Source organism: Ochotona curzoniae, unplaced genomic scaffold (genome assembly GCF_017591425.1).
Source record: "Ochotona curzoniae isolate NIBS_2020 unplaced genomic scaffold, NIBS_Ocur_1.0 scaffold_4505, whole genome shotgun sequence".
In the NCBI taxonomy this organism is placed as follows: Eukaryota; Metazoa; Chordata; class Mammalia; order Lagomorpha; family Ochotonidae; genus Ochotona; species Ochotona curzoniae.
Window position 1 is genome coordinate 29,222,008 of NW_024467118.1, and position 13,359 is coordinate 29,235,366.

Here is a 13,359-nt window from a genome sequence, read left to right on the forward strand (position 1 = left end):
TCCCAAAGGACCAATGTCAAGATCAAAAAGAAACATTGTAGTTATATCCCAGTATTTGTAATACCAGTATGTAGAAATGAACACTGTCAACCTCTTCGATATAATCTGGCTATTTTCACACACTGCTTATATTTGTCACCATAAAGGATACCTTGGGCTTGATCATACTTCCTGTACCTAATTCTTATTCATTGTAATGCAATCCATCTCTTAATCTGACCTTTTGGGGCTGGCATTGTGTCAACTGCAGCTTGAGCTGTCACCTGCAATGCTAGCAGGTGTTGGTTGAGTCCTAGCCCCTCTGCTTCTGATCCAGCTCCCTTCTGATGCTCCTAGGAAGGCAGCAAAAGATGATCCAAGTGCTTGGACTGCTGACAGAAATCTTTAGTTTTTTATTTAATTAACATTATTTATTTTTTTATTATTATTATTTTTTATTGGAAAGGCAGATATACAGAGAGGAGAGACAGAGAGGAAGATCTTCCGTCCCATGATTCACTCCCCAAGTGAGCGCAACGGCCCGATGCTCTGCCGATCCGAAGCCAGGAGCCTCTTCTGGGTCTCCCATGCGGGTGCAGGGTCCCAAGGCTTTGGGCCGTCCTCGACTGCTTTCCAGGCCACAGGCAGGGAGCTGGAAGGGAAGCGGGGCTGCCGGGATAGAACCGGCGCCCATATGGGATCCCAGGCGTGCAAGGCGAGGACCTTAAGCACTGCGCCACTGCGCCAGGCCCGACATTATTTATTTTTGAAAATTGAACTTCTTTTCCTTCTGTCCCCAACTCTTCAAAGAATAACCTTTTCAGAGTGTTTTTTGCAATTCACAGTCCTCTGAAATTTTCTGTGCTTAAAAAAAAAAAAAAGAAATTTACTGTGCTTGATCCCATCCAAAACTCCCACCAAATGGAAAATCGTGTTCTAAAGGCTCTGAACTGTGGTGAGAGTTGGGTTTTTTGGAATTGATACTGAAAGAGGCAGATTTGTGCCCTTCCCCTAGGTAGTAGCTAGAAGAATTAAAAAAGATGTGGGGTCCACTGCAGTAGCCTAGTGGCTAAAATCCTCGCCATGCATGCCATGGAATCCCATAGGGGCGTCGGTTCATGTCGTAGTGGCCCCACTTCCCATCCAGCTCCCTGCTTGTGGCCTCAGAAAGCAGTTGGGGATGGCCCAGAGTCTTGGAACCCAACACTTGTGGGAGACCCAAAGGAGGCTCCGGGCTCCTGACTTCGGATTGGCTCAGCTCCACCCATCACGGCCATTTGGGGAGTGAATCAGTGGATGGAACATCTTCCTTTCTGTCTCTCCTCCTCTCTGTATATCTGACTTTCCAATAAAAATAAATAAATCTTTTTAAAAAAAAAAAGATGTGGCAACTTGAAAGACAGTGGAATAACTAGTTAAGAGACTGGTCTGGCAACAGAGAAAAAGGTGAGATTGTGGAGAATATGTATCTGTGACAAAGGGAAGACAGACTGTTTCAAGTGAAACATCTGTGAAAATCATAGGATTTGCATCCTGAAGGTACTTCCTCTCTTGGGCCATCTTTAGTTTCCTTTTTTTAATTTTTAATTTTATTTTTTTGGTATTGCTTATATGGTTGAGAGGGATGTGGACCTTTGATTAAGGTAGTGAGGATTGAAGTACAGGGGAAGGTAAGTAGGACAAATGCTTCAGGTTTTTATTTGGTTTTGTTTTTCCTTTCTTCTCCTGTTTCCACAGAAGGGGAAGGGCCTGCTTCCTGCCGTCAAACCACATCAGTACCCAGGGATGGGGGGCATGGTCATTCAGTGGTGCCCTGGAGACCCCAGTGCTGGGAAGAATGTTCCAGAGGAGTTATTTGTGTGGTCTTGATAGTGCTGAGACATGATTGGCTTCCTTACACCAGTACTGAGAAAACGCAAGGCGTATTGGCTGATCAAGTCCACCTAAGTGCTTCCACAGAGCCATACTTGGCTACAATGCTTGGCAAGCAGAGTTGTCCACCCTGTTCTGCTTTCCACCCTCTGATGAGGCACTTGACATCCTCTGCTGGCCTACGTGATCTGGTTGTCATGTGTACATCTGAGCATGCTGTCCACTGCACAGGCATCAGCAGCTGAAGAGGGCCATTCCAGACACATGTACTCCAAGGTTGGACCATTATATATTGCGATTTTCCCTGTGGCCAGGTTTTGAGTCCAGTGATCTACCTGGGGAGCCCTCCCAAGAAACTTCTCGTAGGGTAACTTCAGACTTGACTCTTGTGTGCACCAGCCAGTGCAGGGTCAGGTTCAGTCCATCACCTGCACCAGCCAATGCACATACCAGTGAATGCAACTACCTGGTCAGTTCTGCCCCAGTCCTATCTCTCATGTGAACCAATGGGTGCTATGGCTTTGTCCAGCCCAGCCTGCCGTAGGCCTGGTCCTCACACAAACCAGCAGGAGCCTCAGCCTAGTCTGGGTGACCCCCAGCAACCCCCACCAAGTCTGATCCCCAACTCTGATCTTTGCAGGTCCTGGCATATGTTGTGGCCTGGCCTTTCCCATCTGGCTCCCATGTACACCTAAAGGTGCTTCAGCTTAGCTCAGTCTGACATGTCCCCAACCCTGGCTCTTGTGCTCACCAGCTAGAGCTGCAACCTAGCAGGGAAGTACCTGTAGTTACCCTAGGCACCAGCTTGGCCCACACCCCCCCCCCGACCTCTGTCCCTCATGTGAATTAGTGGGTGTTTCCTGGCCTGGCCTGCACCCCATCCTGGCTCTTACTCATGCCAGCCTATGAGATGTTCTGGCACAGATTATGTGTTTGCCAGAGGGTGCTACAGTCCAGCCTGATAAGACTTTCATTGAGTCCCAGTAGTTCCCAGCTGGTACTGTGGCTTAACCTGTCCAACTTGCACCATTTTTGGTTCTTGTGTGCACCAGCAGGTGCTGCAGACCTGCCTGGACTCCACTCCTAGTCCCAGCTCTCACGCTCACCAGTGGAAGCAGCAGCCTAACAGGGGAGTTCCTGTAGTTCTGCTAGTAGGCCTGTTCCCAGCCCTGGCTCTTGCACATGATGGTGACTACTGTGGCCCAGTCTGGCACGGTCCACCTCCAGTCTTGGCATTTTCTGGTAGGTGCTTCAGACTGGCTCACCCTGGCCCACCCTAAGTCCCAGATTGTCATTGGCTTTGCAGCACCCAGCCCAGCTTGGCCCCCCCCCCCCCCAGCTCTGTCCCTCATGTGAATTAGTGGGTGTTGCCTGGCCTGGCCTGCACCCCATCCTGGCTCTTACTCATGCCAGCCTATGAGATGTTCTGGCACAGACAAGCCCACCCCCAGACATATGCTGACCGGTACCATAGTCCTACCTGGACTGGTCTGCCCCCAGCCCCTGCCCTTTAGCTCCCCAGCAGGAGCTGCAGCCTAGGAAGGGAGTTCCCCAAGTTCCCGTGCCAGGCCTGCCTCCCATCCCTGGATCTCAAATGTGCTGGCATGTGCCACAGCATAGCTGGCGATGGTCTGCCCTCAATCTCGGACTTTGCATGTGCCTGGTTGGTGCTGCAGCCTGACCCAGCCTGGCCTCCTCCCAGCCAGCCTCAGCTCCCACAAGTGTCATGTGAGTTCATAGTCCATCCCAGCTCAGCCCATTACCACTCTCAGCTGTCATGCAAACCAGTAAGTGCTGCATTTCAGAGGCAAGCCCACAAATCCCCTATAGAATCTGTTCCTAGATCCAGTTCTTTAACACTCCAGTGGGTGCTGTGGCCTAGCCCAGCCAGGCATTCCCCCAGCCCCAGTTTTTGTGTGTACTAGCAGGTAGCGGATAGTGCTACTCAGTTTATCCTAGTCTCCCATATGGGTGGATACCCTGTAATATCCCCCTCCCTATCCTACCTGAGAGTACAGTGACCCATTCTGTGTAAGCTCACCACGTGCCTGTCAGACATGGCTGTCATTGGCCCCCACTCTGGCGCATCCCAGTACCCCCTTCTCTGGGCAACCTACATTCCCCTGCATATCTTTTTAAAAATAAATGGACTATGCTGGCACACTATTACAGTTAACACAGATTTGGCATTAACCAGGCTCAGAATGCCCGCCAACTGTTGGCTGCTTTCCTGCCAGCAGTGTAACATTTCCTAGGTACAGGCAACTTAGGCAGTTGACTACTGCTGGGTTCTTTAGTTTTATTCAAGGAGAAACTAACTGATTTTGGTAATCAAAATACAGTCACTCTACTCTAGTAGCCTGTATTTTCCAGTGTGGTTCTACTTTTTTTTTTTAATCAGTTTTATTCCTGTGGAATTTTAAGAACACAATTTAAATTTAGCAAACGTGAGGGCTGGTGTTGTGTTGCAGTAAGCTGGTTAAGCTGCCACTTGGGATGCTGGTATTCCATATCAGAGTGTCAGTTTGAGTCCTGGCTGCTCTGCTTCTTAACCAGTTTCCTGCTAATGTGTCTAGGAAGACAGTGGAAGATGACGACCCAAATACTTGGGCCCTTGCCACCCATTTGGGAAACCCATATGAAGTTCCTGGCTCCTTGCTCTGGTCTTGCCAAGTCCCATGATTGTGGCCATTTGAGTAAATCATCAGATGGAAGATCTCACTCTCTTCCTCCCTACCTCCATAAACACTCCACACAGTTCAAATAAATAGACCTGAAGAAATTAGTAAAATTCATATTCAGATAACCACTTAATAATCACAGAATAATCACAGATAATCACAGAACACTTCCGTTATCCCCAAACGATCTTTTGTATTCCTTCCCGGTTAATCTTCTCACAGCAAACATCTCTGTGTTATGATAGATGCGTTTGCCTTATCTAAAATTTTGTGTGAATGGAGTTTTGCAACTTTGGCAATATTATGTCTAGCATTTGTTTCACTCACTATAAGGTTTGCGATTCATCTTTGTCATGTGTGTCAGTGGTTTACTTTATGGCTATACCACCATTTGCTCACCTGCTGTTGAACATTTGAGTTCTCAGTTTGGGGCTGTTATTAGTAAATTGTATACAAATCTTGAAATGAACATATGCTCTCATTGAGTGGCTATGTGATTTCATTTTTTTTTCTTGAATGGCCTAATTGAATCTTTGGATGACTATATGCTTATGGAAAAACATAAATTTTTGCTGAAACATCTATACTGTTTATGTTCTTATCAACAGTGCTTGGGAGTTCTTTTGTTCTGCATACTCAACAATAATTGATATATGACTTTTAGTGTTAATTATTCTTGCTGGTATGAAGCCTGGCTCCTTCAGTCTGGTACATCCTTGTCCTTTCTGGCCATCTGAAAAATGAATGAAAAATGCTCTCTCTCTATCTTTCTGTAACCTTGACTTTCAGATAAATAAATGAAAAGACTACGCATGGATTTCAAAAGCAGTATGCACCTAAATAACTTTTTCTTTCCAAGTTTCCATGAAATTTTTAAATACTCTTGTCATTTCTTGCCAACAGAATGTATGGCATTCCTTGTTTTTCTTGTGATGTTAATTTGTATCTTCCTTTGTCTTGTTTTTTCTCTTGATCAATCCTTAAGTTTCATCAGTTTTATCAGTATTTTCAGAAACATTTGAGCCACTGATTTTCTCTTGCTTTTGTGTTTCCTTGCTTTTTGCTCTTAATGTTTTTATGATTTCATTCTCTCTTATAAGTTAGGCTAAATTAAGTTTTATTAACTTCTTATGCTTAATTAGTTTTTACACTGTTCTTTTCTAGTAAAACCATTTTAAAACCTGTAAACTTATAGTTGCCTTTCATGCATCCTCCACATTTTTCAATTGTTTTTTGTTGTTGTTCAGCCAGTTCAAATTATTTTCTGACTTGTCTTTATTAATCAGTATGTTTCCTCAAAGAGCATTTTTTAAATTTTCAAATGTTTGGGGCTTTAGGATGTCTTTCATTTACTGATTTCTGTGAATAATTATATTATGATCAGAAAGCATGCTTTATGTGAAACTTCCTTACAAATTTTGGTCTTGTTTTATCAGCCAAGCATTTATAGGGTGTTTATTGTTGGTAACATGTTCTGTAAATGTTAGGCAGGTCATTTCAGTTAGTGGTTTTTCATGTCTGGATACTTTTATTTTCTTTTTAGGCTTCATTAGTTAGCAAAAAAACCGTTGGGGTTCTGATGCACAGTCAAGTTCCTGGAGTGGCTGGTTTCAAACTGGTACAGCTCTGACTACTGCGAGCATTTTGGGAAGTGAACCAGTAGATGGAAATAACCTCAATCTCTCCCTCTCTGTCTCCTGTCTATCCTCTTTGTCTCTGATTCTTTGCCTTTCAAATAATTTTTTTTTCTTTTTTAAAGATTAATTTATGTTTTTATTGGAAAGGCAGATACACAGAGAGGAGGAGAGAGAGGATCTTTTGTCTGATGGTTCACTCCTCAAGTGACCGCAATGGCCAGAGCTGAGCCAATCTGAAGCCAGGAGCCATGAGTTTCTTCCAGATCTTCCCCGCGGATGCAGGGTCCCAAGGCTTTGGGTCGTCCTCGACTGCTTTACCAGGCCACAAGCAGGATGGAAAGCAGGGTTGCCAAGATTAGAACCAACGCCCATATGGGATCCGGGCATGATCAAGAAGAGGACTTTAGCCGCTACGCTATCATGCCAGCCCCTCAAACAAATTTTTAAAATATTTTAAAGACTTTTAACTTAATAAAATTGACATTTCATTAAAACATGCCATCTTTGTTCTGTAACTTCATTTACCTCTTGATATGGACCTACATTTATAAGTTCTTTGCTTAGTAAAGCACAGCAAAAGAGCAATTGTTTCTTCAAAGCAGAAATAGTTTTAGTTTCTTGCAGAGTTTTAGTCACACAATGATATGGGACTTGAAGGTGCCTCCACCAGATGCGTGATTTGTGTATATATGAATGTTTCCTTGTGGGGAAAATGTGGCTCATGTTTTTAACAATCTGGTGTTCAGCCTTTTCTTCTCCAGAATGTTTGCTAGGTTAGTTGTGACTCTGAGGAGGAATCCTGCAGTGCCTTTTCTCTCTGGTATTCTGGAATCCAGTCTGGCCTAACTAAAACACTGCTGTCAAAGTTAGAACTCTCTGATTAAGGACTTGGTTGCATAGAACTAACCACTTAACCTTTTGTAATTCTTTAGGCTAGAAGTATCTTTCATTTGTTACATTATTAAAAAGTTTTATGAATAAAGATATACTCGTGCCAAGTCATCACATAACTTGAACAGTGGTTTCCTTTACAGTTAAAGCACTGATTTTTCTTTATCACTCCACAGTACCTTCTCCAGGCAAATTTCGCTCCCCTGCAGCACCGTCTCCTTTGGCTCTTCGGCAGCCAGTGAAAGCATTTAGTAACCATGGCATTGGCTCTCCTGGTAGCCAAGAAACAGCACAGCTCACACAAACCACCTCCTCACCTGGGCCTCCCATGCATCAGAACCCAGGTCCAGCAAACCCTCCCAGCAATATCAACAGTGCTACTCTAACCAGACCTGCAGGAACGACTGCAATGAGAAGTGGCTTGCCCAGACCCAGTGCCCCTTCTGCGGGGGGTATACCAGTGCCTCGCAGCAAACTTGCACAACCTGTTCGCAGGTAAGTGGGAAGCTCAGAAGTGTACACAAGTGGGTGGAGTGGAGGTAGTCTCATTTCTGCATTTGATAGTGAACATAGAGTCGTGGTGGTGTTCCACTTGAGTCTCAGTTCAATTTGAAGAAACTTCTTCCTTTATATTCTTATTTGGAATAGTATACCAACTTGATTCAAACTGCATTTGTTTGGATGCCTTAATGATTAAGCTTCTCAGAAGATCCTAGAAAAGATTGTTAGCATCACTTAGGTTGTGATGATTGTTCATTTTAATATAATTTTCAGTAAAGCACATCTGAACTCAAAATGTTTACTTGCCTGAGAACTGCATTTTGTCCCAAAAGGAATTAAACTGAATTACATGAACTCCTCAATTCTAAAATCAGTGATTTAAATCTGCAGACTTATTAGTAGAGTACAACGGTTGCTGAATAACTTATTCTTACCTAATTAGTCTTCACTATAACATTAAATATTCCTATTTTTCAGGGAATATTGAAATTTTATGAGGTTAAATACTTTGACTAAGCCGTACTTAAGACCCTCAGTTCCGAGTCTTTTTAGACACTGTCCCGTGCTGCCTCTAGTGATTGTGGCAGTCAGCTCCATATGATCACATTCATCATTCTGCCACTCAGATAAGTCAGTTATCCACGTTGTCAAAAACTGTGACATTCTTTTCCTTATTTTTAATCTAGTGGTTTTATTAAGAAAGATAAGAGACATCCTATAGTGCCCAGTGAAACCTGAAAGTCGTCAGAAGGTTATGCTGATGGTCTCAGTGGCGCCCTGACCCAGCCTTCGATCAGGATGCCGCTCAGAAATAAATACTGTAAAATTCTGTTGATGGTATTTTGTAAAGACAAGCAAGTAACATAAAATTGCTCTATTTCAGATCCTTGCCAGCTCCTAAAACCTACGGTAGCATGAAAGATGACAGCTGGAAAGATGGTTGCTACTGACCAGCAAAGACAAGAATGCAGAGTTCTCAACTTCATGGATCCCCCTTCTTCCAGGCTGAAAAGCAGCTTTTACATGCAGACTGTTCAGATGAGACTCTTGGGATTTATGAAATCCTAACCCTCTGTCTTAACTAGCACAAACTGACAGAGATGACCAAGCAGCACTTTAATGACGCTTAACATCAGATGTGTTTGGTAATCATACAATCACTCTCCATGAAATCACTTTTAGTTTTATTTAATAGGAACTAAGCTGATTTTTAGGTAATTGACGGAGGCGATATCTGGGCAAATACCTAATGGATGCCAAAGAGAAATGCCCATTTTCAAATGAGAAAGTACTTTTGTGTGCAGGAAAATGGTGGAGTCAGGCTATCCAAAACTTCACATTCAACCTAATTTACTGTATAAATAGCATCAATAAATATTATGTTAATGAGAACTAACATTCTTTCTAATTATCTGAAGTGTTTCACAGTACTTGAGGAAAATTATAGATCAAGATTGGGGGGATGAGAGGAAGAAACCTGTGCTGGAGATTTAAAACATGATATCTAAATTTGAGAGAGTTCATTTGTTTTTTTGCAGAATCATTTAGTCTTGAGTTTTGGACATAGCTCACCTATCATCGCCACCAGATAGTATTATGGTATGCATCCATCATGTTACGGTGATACATCAGACTTATATGTGTTTGTTGATTGCCAAAAGGGCTTAGTATCAGTTGTACAATCTTTCCAACCTGTATGTTCCTGGCTCAGGAAAGATGGCCTTTGCTGTTGAAGCCAGCTTCTTCATATGCTGTTACCTGTTAGAGAACAAAGAGATCTGTGTCTTTCAGCAGGTTTCCTTGAGGGAAAGAGCAAGTAGTAGTGTGTATCTTTATTACTGTTAACAGCAACACCTCAGTGCTTAGAACCTGGAACAGACCTGACGGTGAGAGAGAGGGGGAAAAATCTATGCACTTAACCCACAAAATCTCTGGTGATGACAGTTGTATTATTGCTATGAAATGGCATAACGGTTTATTATGTGTAGGAAAACATAGCCTGCTAAATCCTACTTACTTTGGTCCACTCTAAACTGAGTAACTTTATAAAATATTTTCTGAAAATACTGTCCCTTTTGACTTAGAGTCTGCCTTATATCAATTTTTGCATTTTTACTACATACAACTCTAACCTGTTAAATACTTGCTCAATGTAATGGCTCTTACATTTGTCCTTGAAATTACCTGTTTTGGTTTTATCAGACTATTACCAGATGAAAACTTCTTTTGTAGCAGGCTTCTTATTTTTGATAGCGAGATCTGTTTTTAAATTCTTAATTTAAACAAGGTCTAAAATGCTGACAGTTGATTTCATGCAAAAGATTGTGGAGATTTGAACATAAATTGATTTCTTGTTAATCAAAGACATTGTGTAAGTTGGCAAAAGATATTGAGAAAAAGAATTGGGAAGGCTTGATGTTCAGGTTAATAAAATTTAAACTAATAGCCCCATTGTGCTGTGACTGAAGCCGTGGGAGTTTTCGTGGTAGTAGGGAGTCGTGCAGTCAGGGCAAGCCGCCGGCCACAGCAGCTGGCAGCAGCACTCTATGTTTTGGTGTATAATGCAAGAAGGAAGTTGTAGCCTTGAATCCGAGAGCAATGGGGTAGTAGGGAAAGGATGGTGCCAGAATTCTACATGACGAGGAACTAAAAGCTATTGCTTTTCAGAGGAAGATAAAAACATCTGCTTTGGGTGGGGTATCTCATGTAAATCTAAGTAATAAGAGAAAGAACTAGCTACTGTCTCTTCTTAAAACCACATATACTCAAAAAAACAGGTCTCAGTTTTCAGTGCAACATTTTAAAAATATATATATATGCTGCAATCTAATAATTTAAAGGAATTTTAGCTATTCTGAAACACTCATTGCTTTTTTAAGTTAGATAATCAATTTCAAAAGGAATATTCAGGTTATTTAACTTTGTTTTTAATGGCTGCATCAGAAAAAATGTCTATTTTTTTTTAATTAAAATATTTCATCACTTGTTAAAAACATATTTTGCATCTGGGTTTGGTAAAGTATTATTTTATCTGCTGTGTACTACCACAGACTATTGGCTTTTAGTTTCCTAAAGAGAAAAATGGCCTTTTTACTAGAAAGCCTTTGTGTGTTGCCAGTTTTTCTGTTTGGGAAAATCTAAGGATTTACTGTGGTTAGTGTTACAGAAGAAATGTGGATTTGATAAACTAGTGCCTATGATTTTAACTTATGTTTGATATATAGTAGTAAGGGTTTTATGAATGTTGATTATTTTGTGCCAACAGCCCAGAATTGTCACTTATATGTAAGCAGAAAGCTGTGAACTCTGCTTCCAAAGTTATTTAATTTTCTCAGTGTTTGAATGTTATTTTTTGTAAGTGTGTTAATAAAAGTGTAAAGAATTGGAAAAAAATATAAATATTCTTAACTCAAGCATTTGCTGGATCATTTTTCTACAAAACTTGTTTGTATAATATAAAACACTCTCTGAAGAGTTGACTTTTTTCAGTTTTCATACCCTGGAAATCACATTTTGTAAACTGGGGACCATTCATAATTGTGTCAGATGCTTTTTAAAATTATCTCAATACATCACTTTTTATAAAAAAAAAAAAAAAAAGTTTTTTTGAAAGAGAATTAGATACATACATGGCCCCAGATGTTTGTATAACTCTAGAATGATCTAGACTATGTATGTTTAAATTAACTTTTTATTGAATGTACAGGTGTCCATATTTGACATTACGCATGGTCTTTATAGATCATATGAAGTTGATTCACAAACATTTCGATAGCTGAACTTGTATATGTGGTTGCCTCCTTAATAAACAGCCTGACCATAATGTTTATTATTAAATTTACATTTGTTTTTTGAAGTGTTTTATTAATTTCTTTGTTTTCCCCAGTTGCCTATACTTGCTTTGAATAAACTGCTTGGTTTGTTGTTTGAACACACAAACCCAAATCCTATGGTGCTTTCAGACTTAACTTGGACTGTAGCATTCTGTATTCTCTCTGTCCTTGTTTAATATCTGGATTATTTAAATGTATAGCTTACTCCAAATTAGTTTGTTCTGGGAAACTGTTTACTTTCTGTGAATTGATACTAGTTAGGAAAAAGCTTGCATATGTCAAAGCAGTAAAAGGTCCTTATTATAAGAATTCCCAAAAGGAAATTCTGCAGGTGGGGAAAATGAGTGCATTTTCAAACCAATATCCTTACCTGAAAGTGATAAGTGTGTGGAGTGATGGATATACTAATTACTGTGGTTTAGTCATTACACAATACACAAATAAGGTGAAATATCGCGTGATATCTCATCAACAGATGTAATTATCACATGTCGATTAAAACTTAAAATCTGATTGCACAAAAGCAAGGGGAAAAATCTTTATTTCTCCTGGCTTTGAAAGTAATAGGCTGATTGAAAAGGGCATTAAGTACAAAGGTGACAAGTGTGAAATGGCTCTATTCAGAAACCAGTGCTGATGAGCTGATGTGCCAGTGTAACACGGCTGTAACATCCTCAGTGGAAGGGTAGGAAATGTTTTAGGATGCAAGAATGTTCTCCACTTGCATCACGGATGGAGTTTGCTTTTGCACATGTCTTTCCTGATTGCAGATGCTCCTTGAAAGCGTCATAGAGTTTTTTGCCATTATACCATCCATTGCCTTTTTTTATTAAAAAAAAAAAATGCCTATTGCAGAAATTAGAAATACAACAAATCACAAAGAAGAAAAAGCACTTAATTCCATAGGTAATTGACCTCAATTTTGATAATTCTGTTTTTTTCTTACAAAATTGAAATCACACTCTTGCCTGTAATAACTTTTCCCAATTCTGAAGTCACCAGTGACTGCCATTGATTTAGATGGGTGAGGAAACTAAAGTAGAAAGCATCAGTTCCAAAACTCTACCAGGCCTGTGTTATCATATACATTTTTTTTTCTTTAAGATGTGTTTATTTATTTAATAGAGTTAAACAGGGAGAGACAGGGATCACTTCATATGCTAGTTCACTCCCCAAGGGGCCACAATGGCCAGGACAGCTGGGCCAAAGCCAGGAGCTGCTTCTGACACATGGATGGTAGAGCCCCAAATACTTGAGCCATCTTCTGCTTTTCCCAGACCGTTAGAGGGAGGTGGAGCAGAAGTGCAGCAGCTGCGACACAAACACACCAACGCGGAAAGTGTCAGAGGTCCCATCACAGCACAATGTCAGACCCTAGAATTCCTTATCCACCACACATGCCATCACAGCCTGCCAAGCCCTAAATTGACATTGAATTCACAGCCAGTTTTGAGACAGTACCTTTAAGGAAGCAATAGGTACACAAAGATTCAAGTTTTTCAACCTTGGAATCATCTGTAGGATTGTTAAAACACTAATTTGTGTTCTCTCGAGTGTTGAAAAATCAAGCTCTCATGCCAAGTCCAATATTTGTAGGAGTAGTGCTCCCCAGAACTGGTGAGAATGACTCCTGGATTAATGGTAGCTGGAGACTGGGTCAGTTAGCCCCTGTGAAACCATGTAAGTAGGTGAAGTGTTCCCTGGAGTGGGGCCATGCCCACAAAGTGGACCAAGTTCTAGGCAAACCAGATACACCTGGGCTCTGACCACTTCCCTGTACACTGCACTCTACAGAGCCCTCAGCGGTCCCTTTGAAATGTTCTCTTTCCTCAGTCTTCCTCACAAATTGCCCATGGATTGCCTTTTACTCAACCAGGAGGCGAAAGTGCGCTGTTCCTGGGTTCCTTTTGCCACACCCCCTGCTCCCTCACACTCCATTCCCAAATAGCCGTTGAGTAGGTCCCT

General features: G+C 41.4%; 1 protein-coding gene across 2 annotated transcripts in view; it reads left to right on the forward strand.

Moving 5' to 3' along the window:
* SLAIN2 (SLAIN motif family member 2) overlaps nt 1-11,402 on the forward strand; it is a 74,481-nt gene extending 63,079 nt beyond the window's left edge. For both annotated transcript variants that reach the window (XM_040966413.1, XM_040966412.1), the window contains 2 exons: nt 7,237-7,555; nt 8,445-11,402. In XM_040966413.1, the coding sequence (XP_040822347.1) occupies nt 7,237-7,555; nt 8,445-8,511 (386 nt within the window). In that variant the 3' untranslated portion in view covers nt 8,512-11,402. The remainder of the gene's footprint in view (nt 1-7,236; nt 7,556-8,444) is intronic.
* The last annotated feature ends 1,957 nt before the right edge of the window (nt 11,403-13,359 follow it).